The sequence below is a fragment of the Poecilia reticulata genome, chromosome 11 (genome assembly GCF_904066995.2).
Source record: "Poecilia reticulata chromosome 11, P_reticulata-male-v2, whole genome shotgun sequence".
In the NCBI taxonomy this organism is placed as follows: Eukaryota; Metazoa; Chordata; class Actinopteri; order Cyprinodontiformes; family Poeciliidae; genus Poecilia; species Poecilia reticulata.
The window spans coordinates 28,392,135-28,401,917 of record NC_088840.1 but is presented as its reverse complement, the minus strand read 5'-3'; the positions used below and the strand labels follow the sequence as shown (position 1 = coordinate 28,401,917).

Below are 9,783 nucleotides of genomic sequence, written 5' to 3'. Positions count from 1 at the left end.
AAATATTTTATTTGAAATGACAACTTCCATAACAAATTAATAATGTGGTGAAAATATGACTTTGAGAAATGAACCGTTTTTCTCTATTTCTGGCTGAATAACTCAAATTATTACTGTTCACTTTTGATTGTGTAACTTTACAAATGGCACCCCATGTGTACGAAAAATTTAAATTTCTATATTTTATTTTAATTTTGAGTTTAAAACAATCAAATAAAACAGTATTTGAATCAAAAAGGTTTTTCTAAATTTGAGAAAAGTCAGGAAAGAAACCAAGAATTTTGCAAACTGTATAAAGTAACCAATTATTATGCATTGTTTAGAGTGAAAGAAAAGCCTAAATGGATGTTAAAATAAATGTGAATGGAACAAGTTTGAGGCATAACTTGTCCACAAGAATCTTTATTTTAATGACATTACAGTAAAGTGATGGCATATTCTCCCCAGAATGATTTTTATTTTTGGCATTTCAGTGCTTCCGTACACTATAGTTACAGTTTATGGTTTCCTTTATGACGCTTCCTAGTAGATGAAAGTGAAACCTAGTCAGCGCTTCCAACCAATCACAACAGAGCTCAGGTTCTGCTGGGCAGGAGACGCGGTTCGGTTCCAGGTCCGGTTCAGGTAACAACATTTTCACAGCAGAACCCGGCCCAGGTGAGATGCTGCCTTTTTTCATTCGTTATTTCTGTTGAATCCAACACTAATGTTTTTTTTTGTTTTAAAAAAAAATGATTTTAATGGTTTTTAAGGAAATCAGCCGATGGTTAATAAAGTTCCACTGGAATAGCTGGATGTTCTGTAGTTTAGCTGTTTAGTTAATCATCTAGAAATAATATTCGTGTTGTGATTGGATTTATTTAAAAAGCAGGTCATTTACAAGCAAAGTCATAAAACATCCCGGCATGTGATCCGGAATAAAGGAACATATTCATCCCCATCCGTTTTGTTCATCATCCATTTCCACATTCCAGTCTGAAAGGAAATAAATTAATAAAGTATTTCAGGAAAACTTTTGTCACTTCCTTCTCCCAACTCAGGGAATGTTTGAATGTTTGAACTCAGGGAATGTTTGAATGTTTGAACTCAGGGATTGTTCCGGGACTGAAGAGCTCAAAGTCTCATTTTGTCCCATCCTTCCTGCAAACGTGCATTAACCCTTTCACTGCCGGGGTTTATCTGTAGTTAAATTAAAAACAACATTAAGCATTAAGCAATAAAGTACTGAATAAAGTAGAATATTTGAATCAAAGCTCAATACTTTATTATTATTATTATTCAGACAGGCTTTTTTAATTTTTTAATTTTTTATTTTTTTATTTCTGATTTTTAACAAAACAATGAGCATCATACATAGACATTCAAGTCATACTTTAGACAGTACTTTGTAGAATAAACATAAACTAATAAATGACAAGAAACAAAAATAGAACAAGACACATACAAACAAAAATCTAGCAATTAATTCCATAAGTACATGGATACAAAGTAGATAACAAAAAAATAAACAAGCAGAGGTAACAGAAAGAAAATAAAATATAAATTAAACAGAAAACAACTAAAACGGGGCACTTAAAGACAGGCTTTTTAATATTTAAAACATGGCGGACTGCTGATTTCATTCTGGTTTCCATGGTAACCGCAGTCTTGGTGTTCAATGATTCTGTTGGAATGGAGAGCTGGGTCGGGCTCAGGTCCAGACTGGTTTGAAGTCTGACCTGACGACCTGGGGTCTCTCTGTGTCAACAGGTAACTTTTCATTGACAGAACTCACATGTGGGGGACCCCAGGGTCCGATCCTCGGGCCCCTTATGTCCAATATCTGAATGATGTCATTCACTCAGTTTACAGCAAGAAATCAGACTAACTCTCAAAATCGATACGCAGCTCTACGTTACGATGTGCCAGGTGACTCTGCACCAGGTGACTCTGCACCCATTCGAGCACCAAACAGATGCTGAGAGCAAATCAATGTCTGCAGGCGCCACGACTTTTTCCAGCTGATCAGAAACTAAACTGAAGTTATTATCTTGGGAGCTGAAGAGGGACAATCTAGAGTTATAGCTCTAGAGTCAACACACAGCTTTAGTGATTACAGCTGGAAACCAGAGATCAGCTGAAATCTGGGTTCGAACCTTCAAATACACATAAAGACAGTTACAAAGTCAGCCTTCTATCACTTGAAGGGATTAAATGACTAACGTCACAGCGAGGTCCGGATCGTTAATCTTTAGTCGCATTGATTACTGCAACAGTGTCTTCATAAGTCTGTCTAAAAAAAAAAACCAATCAGGCAGCTGATCCAGAACGCCGCTGCTCGCTATCTCACTGCTGCTGCCCGTTTTCTGCTTCCTCTGCAGAGTTTTCTCTCTGAATATTCAGTTTAAGGCTGAGACGACTGAAGGATGGACACAGAGGACAATCAGTCTGAGGTCGTCTCTCCTGTGAGACGAAGGCCGAGAGTTCAGCAGCAAGACTCAGGTAAAACGGATGATCAGCCCAGGTCTGAGGAATCGTTTTCCGGCTCCAAGATGGCACTTTGGACCGATGTAGACAGAAACCAAAGAAATGAGGAGTAAACTTTAGACAAAAAACTAGATCTTGAGATTTATCTAAGAAATCTAAAATAAAAAATAGACATTTTCTGAATTTTAAAGGTCAAAATTTTTCTAGGACAGGGGTGGGCGGTCCTGGTCCTGGAGGGCCGGTGTCCTGCAGCTCTTGGACGTCTCCCTGGTCCAACACACTTGAATCCAACAGCTTAATCACATCCTCAGTGCTGTCAGGTTCTCCAGAGTCCTGCTAACGACCTCATTATTTGACTCAGGTGTGTTGAAGTGGAGACACATCTAAAAGTTGCAGGAGACCCTCCAGGCCTGGAGTTTCCCACCCCTGTTCTAGAAAAACACTTTGACTTTTCAAACTCAGAAATTTCCTTGTTTTTTTGTTTTCTAGAAAATTCTGAGATTTTTGGCAGTAATTTACTCCGTTTTTTCTACCTGCAATGTCTTTAATTTGGCATCGCACTCATCACCGTCGCCCTGCAGTGGAAAGCTCCCTGTCGGTGGAGGAACCGGTTCCCATCCCTCCCCGTCTGGCCCACTGGATCAAGCTGCGGGCCAAGGAGCTGAAGATCCGGCAGAAGGACCGGTCCTGGGCCGCCGAGGTGGTCAACGACTTCAGGGAGAACCTGCTGAGGTTCCTGAAGAACAGCAGCGACCAGCCGCTGTTCCAGTCGGCCGACTTCCTCACCACAGGGAGCTACTTTGAGAAGGTCAAGGTGAGGTCAGGGGGAAACGGACCAGAACCTGCAGCAGTTTGACGCTCCGGTTCCACCGACTGGAACTTACAACAAGCGTAAAAACGTGTTGGGAGTGAAATAATCTGCCAATGAACTAAGAATTTTGCAACAACATTAAGGATTTATTGACTCCTACGTCTCACTGAAGAGTCATTTGTCAATTAGTTTTGTTTTATGTTCTAATATTTCCACTAAAATACTTGGTAGGATTTTGTGTTTTTTTCAGAATAACTGATAGGAGGAATAAAATCATCTGGATGTTGTCAGGTGGGCTGCACAGTGGCGCAGTTGGTAGAGCTGTTGCCTTGCAGCAAGAAGGTTCTGGGTTCGATTCCCGGTCTTTCTGCATGGAGTCTCCATGTTCTCCCTGTGCATGGTGGGTTTTCCCCAGGTACTCCGGTTTCCTCCTACAGCACAAAAACATGACTGTCAGGTTAATTGGCCTCTCCAAATTGCCCCTAGGTGTGAGTGTGTGTGTGCATGGTTGTGTGTCTCTGTGTTGCCCTGCGACAGACTGGTGACCTGTCCAGGTGACCTGTCCAGGTGACCCCGCCTCTCGCCCGGAACGTTAGCTGGAGAGGCAGCAGCACCTCCTGATCCCACTGCGGACAAGGGTGTAAAGACGATGGATGGATGTTGTCAGGTTTGGAAAGTGAATCCGTTCAGAGTCGGACTCTGTTTCTCCCTCAGATCGACATCCCTGATGAGTTCGACATGATGCTGAAGCTTCCGGTTCCCTCTCGCTTCAACACCACCAAGCTGGACGCCGGCCTGTTCTACCGGATCGACCTGACCCGGCCCACACGAACCCCCATCAAGGACTTCCTGCTGGACGACAGACTCACCCTGTCCTCCAGTAAAGTCCTGACCGAGATGTTCCGGCTCGTCCGAAAGTTCCTGAAGACGTACAGAGGTCTGTGGTTCTGCCCTGCTCTACCGCTGAAGTCTGAGGATCTGGGTCAGAATGTTGTTTCTGTTTGGTTTCCTTCTGCATGGGGTTTGCATGTTCTCCTCCTGCTTGGGTTCTCCAAACTGACTTTACGTCCCAGTAGCTGTGTTTCTATTAACCATAAAATGGTGCAAATTGAAAGTATGAAAATAAATTTTCTTCACAGAAACACAGCGATTTAGAAAAAATTTTCTTTTTTCTATAAAAAGTTTATGGCATGTGGTGTTTGTTCAGCCGTATTAAAATAGATTTAATTCAGAGAACTGCCATGAAAACACCTTTTCCACATCAAACGAGTCACATGATCAACAACCAGGTTTTTACTACTGGCAGAAATGTTGAAGAAGATGACAGGAAGCAGTACGAGGACGAGGATTGTCTTGTCTTGTCTGGACAATGTGCAGCTTTGCTTCGAGACGCAGCTCCTCTCAGTAAAGGCCTGAGTGAGGAGGAGTCGTGTTGTGATGATTTCCTGAAGGAGGAGCTTCAGAGAGCAGAAACTTTTAAAGAAACGGACACAATTTCAAGGCGTTAAATTACAAAATCAAATTTCTTTGAAGTTATATTTGATATTTATAGCATTTTTATGCCAGCTGACGATGACCCAGTTAGTTGGTTGTGCTATAAGTGGCTGGGAAACAAAATAATGGAAACACCATGATTGTGTTTTTTTGATATTAGCAGAACAAAGATAAATATTTGCCGCCATTAGCTGGTGTGTGTAGGGTTGTGTGTCCAGAGTGTGCGCCGCCTCGCGCCTGCTGGTCGGGTCCAGGCTCTGCATGGATTCTCAGGTCTGGACAGTCGAATGGACGGATGTTTGACCGTTTCTGAAAGGTTCTGACTCTGGTTTGTGTTTCTCTCCTGTCCAGTCCCGGATCATCGCTGCCGGTGGGAGTTGAACAGGAAGAAACCCAACTCTCCCGCCGTCACTCTGTCTCTGTGCCGGAGAGACAGCGGCGGGGAGGAGCTGATTTCTGTGGACGTCGTTCCGGCTCTGGAGGTAATCAATAAATCTACTCCTTCAAAACATTTCAGAACGGAAAGTTCACTTTAATTCATCAGGTGATTTATTGATTACTGAGACAGGCTCACTTACTAGTAAAACCTTTCCAAAGTGTGGATGATTGTCTCTTCACTCCTTTATTAAAGGAGTTAATGCTCATAATTTGGTGTCAAATTTCTATACTTTCTCAAACAAAATCCTAATAAGAGACAATGTGTCTTAAAACATTCAAAGAGCAAGAATCACTTTTAAATTCAGTTTAGACTGAAGCAGATTTGTGGGTTAGAATGGCCTAGTCAAAGTCCAGACCTGAATTTAACTTCAATTCTGTTTCAAAACAACACTAAAACACACCAGATTGTGCTGCTCAGTCAGGAGTTACTTGAGTAACAATTTCTCTGAGTTTGAAATGTTTGCTGCGGTTTCTGCTCGGAGGTCCAGAGCTGGCCCCCTGCGGTGCGAAACGGCCCAGATGTGGACAAGTGGCTGGGAACGAAGCTCCGGCAGGAAATCAAGAGTTTTCCTATTTACTTTGTTCCAAAAAGACAGAAAGGACGGAAACTGAGTGAAGACGCCAAAGGTGAGAAGAAGACTTTTTATGTCAGTACAAGTTCAGATGTTTGGCTTTAGCACCACCTGGTGGTTTCAACTGGAAACACAATTTATTCACCTGACCTTTTTGGACAAGGTCATGTGTCTGGCCTCATGTTTCATATTTTAACCTGACTAAAAGAATAATTTAATTAGCTTGGATCAAACCAAGGGTTCCCAAAGTGTGGCACCAGGCCGTTTGTGGCCCCCAACTGCAGCTCAAAAACGGTACAAATGTGGCCCTCCAGAGGGAACTTTAGTCATTTTTTATCATGAGAATTTTAATTACGTATTTAATTATTCTTTAGTGCATAATAAAAAGTGTTAGGAAGAAAGTATTTTCAATTTAATATCTTAGTAAGAAGGTCTAAAAATGACTTTTTATTTAAAAAAGAAGGAATACAGCACATTAATTCTTCTATTAAACTTTGTTAAATACAGTGTTGGACTAAACATTTGGATTCACTGAAAATGTTGGTGGTTAAACGTGTAAAGTGACATGAATCTGCTTCCTGATCTCCACCATCTGGTCATCCTGCTTTTCTTTTGGCTGTTTTTCAGAAAGCTGGAGGATTTCTTTCTCCCACATTGAGAAGAAAATCATCACGTCTCACGGCAACAAGAAGACCTGCTGTGAGAGCAGAGGCACCAAATGCTGCCGGTGGGCTCAAACTCAGCCCCACAACTTTCTGGGAAATTATTTTTATACAAATCTCTTAACATTTAAAGATCCCATACGAAAAGCATTAAACTGCATTAACATTTTTGGCACATTTCTGCTCATTTACCTGCTTTTTAAAATGACAAACACGTGAAAACATGCAGTGAAATTCTGTGTTTCAGAAATGAGATGAAATGTGAACGTTTCCCCACAGACTCCTCTCATTAAAGTGAGAAAACCCAGCCCTGTTAGGAGCTCCAAATCTCCGCCATGCCGTCCACTACAGCCATCATTTAAAGTTTAAACTCATCAATCAAAGCAGGACTTTATCTCAGTGAATCTCTTTTGCAGTTTTTAAATGATTACAGCAGCACAGACAGATGATGTTACTCCAGATTCTGAGCCTGGAGTTTTTTTTAATGATTCAACCTACTGTTAAGGTTTCAGTTTAATCTCCACTTGTGTGTCTAAGTGTAGGTATTTCTGTCTTACGGTCTTCTGTGTTAATCTGCCCCATTATTTTCCAGCAAGCAGTGCCTCATGCTGCTGAAGTCTCTCATTGAGGGTCTGAAGCGGCGCTACCCCAAAGAGCTGGAGGACCTGTGTTCGTACCACGGCAAGACGGCCTTCCTGCACACTCTGTCCACCAGGTGCGGACCGGACATCTGACTCCAGGGTTAAAACGACAAACTGCGGCTCGATAAACCATTCATTCTCATTGATTATTACGCTTTTGGGGGTTATAACACCAAATGTATATGAAACAATCTGAAAAGTGTGGTGTGCATTTTTTTTTCAAGTTCTCCCAAGTCAAGACTTTCAGTTTGTCTTAAAAATGTGTCAAAGAAATTCACTGTGACCGTCTTAATTTTATTTAGTTTTAGATTTTTCTTATACTTTTTATAATTTCCTTTGTTTTGTATTTACTGATTGTATTAAGTCATTTTAATTTTTTTTAACTAGACAAATTACTCATTGTCCAGGAACAGATGAAAAATAGTCCTTTGGATAATTCTGGAGCATTTACAGAAATGAATGTGTATTGACCAGACCTAACAAATTAAATTCAAATTTACAAGAATGGTGAAAGATTTATATGAAAGGCTTAAGAAATATTAATAAACACCAATTTACAGTAAACAAGCTGTTTGGAGGGAAATCTGAAGAAATGTTTGTAAGGTGATTTATTTATTTCTGAATATTTCCTGTCAGGCATGATGATTCCTCCTGGGCTCCTCAGCAGCTTCCCGCCTGCTTCCTGCAGCTGGTGGCTGCGCTACAGGACCACGCCCGCAGAGGCTCGCTCCCTCACTTCTTCGTTCCTGAGAGCAACCTCTTTGCGACATCCGTGTTTCCTCGCAGAGCTCAGGAGTTCCTAGTCAAAGTCCTGGAGGAGCAGATGAAGGAAGGTCTGCCGCTGCTGAGGCCTCCGCCTCTTCTTCCTTCTCTGAAACCCGTCACCGTCGGAACCGAAATGAACCCAGAAGAACTTCCTGAAACATCCCACCCACTGACTTCGTCTGATTGGCTGAAGCTCATCCTGGTGTTTGTTGTAGCTGTGGTGTTTGGCTTTAAGTTCCTCTGTTTTTAACTAGGCCACTGGTGTCCAAAGTCAGTCATCAAGGGTCGCTATCCTGGTTCAACACACCTGAATCTAATGACGGTTCATCAGCTGAACTGTATGACGCTCTGAGGTTCAGCATTTCAATCAGCTGTACTGAAGCAGAAAAAACATGTAAAACTAGCTGCATCTCCATTAATCATAAAATTGAGCAAATTGGAATTACAAAAATGAATTTGTTGAATGGAAACACGTCAATTCCAAAAAACTGAAATGGGTTTTTGGTTCAGGTGGTTCCTCACCTCAACTAAGCATTTAAATTTGTATATTTCGCAAAACTAGTCGAAATGCTTTTTTTTTTCTGACCACACGAATCACGTGATCAACAACAGGATGTTACTACTGGCAGAAACGACGAAGACAACAGGAAGTAGTGGGGATGACCTTTTAATAAATTCTTGTGTGAATAAACTTATTCACATGTGACTTTAAATGTGTTTCCTATTTAGTGGAAACACCACAAATGCAAAATGTAAACTAAGTTTTAAGCACATTTTTAATGGAAACGCAGCTAGTGGCAGCAACCCTTGAGGACTGGAGCTGGTCACCCTTGAACTAGGCCAAAACATGGATGAAATAATAGAAATTAGGCAGAAGTACAGAAAAAAAAAATATTTTTTCAAAATGTTCATTTCAATTTCTTAAATTTCTGTGTGTTTTAGTCACTAATCAGATATAATATTACGAGAGGTGAATAAGACGAATCATCTTGTGAAAAGGTTTTCCTCAAAGTTGATGTTACAGGAAAAACGGGACAAGCCTGAGGATTGGATGAGTTGCTGACTAGTCAGGCTGCCATTACTGGTCATAATATTATGCCAGTAATGGCCAGTAATGGTCATAATGGCATAATATTATGACCAGTGTGGTTTTCATTTCTTTGAAAGGAAGCAGGAAGAAGGAATGGCTTAGCCAGCGCTAGCTCCAAGTTTACATACAATTTCTTAGTCAAAATGGTAATCCTGTATATGGATACGCATACATGCATTTATAAACATGCACATATCCATGTGTGCAGAAACCATGACGCCAATTAATGAATGAATCCACTATCAGTAAGTTATTCTATGATTTTCTTCAATATTTACAACCAACATAAATTTGCTTTTGGATAATTTCATCATTTAAGTTGATAAATTTATTTCTGACAACCTCCTAAAGCTGCTTTCAATCGTGGTCAGAACAAAGAGTGGTTGCATCATCTGCAAAAATTTTAATCAGAAGGTTTGTGGCTAATATGCATGATAAAGTTTGTGTCAGAAAATATTTAAAATATTTTAAATATGTTTATTTTTGATTCAGAATAACATGTTATTAAATGAAGCTTCCTTGGGAAACAAGGATAAGTGTCCTTTTATAAAAATGAAATCTTTTTCAGATTGCAGCAAAATTCTTCTTGGTCATAATATATTTAGCATAAAAAGTCATCGTCATCTTTGTATTTTAGTGCTTTGTGACCTTCTGTAAGGATTAAAAAACCGTAATATAATTATCATCCATTCATTAATCTTCATTTGCCACTACAGTTTTTATTTTTTAAAGTATACATAATATTTATTACATTTATACTCCTATTAATGGGTTAACGTTTCAATGGATTTACTTTGTCTTCAACTATAAATGCAATATTTATATCTGGCAATTATTTTTACAC

At 40.2% G+C, this 9,783-nt stretch overlaps 1 protein-coding gene across 1 annotated transcript; it reads left to right on the top strand.

Moving 5' to 3' along the window:
* The first annotated feature begins 484 nt into the window (after window positions 1-484).
* LOC103472993 (cyclic GMP-AMP synthase) lies at window positions 485-9,635 on the top strand. Its single transcript, XM_008422890.3, has 9 exons — window positions 485-657; window positions 2,361-2,481; window positions 3,048-3,280; window positions 3,992-4,214; window positions 5,123-5,253; window positions 5,692-5,836; window positions 6,409-6,508; window positions 7,036-7,158; window positions 7,721-9,635. Exons 2-9 carry the CDS (start codon window positions 2,406-2,408, stop codon window positions 8,097-8,099), a joined length of 1,410 nt encoding a protein of 469 aa, XP_008421112.2. The 5' UTR covers window positions 485-657; window positions 2,361-2,405; the 3' UTR covers window positions 8,100-9,635.
* Window positions 9,636-9,783: the final 148 nt, after the last annotated feature.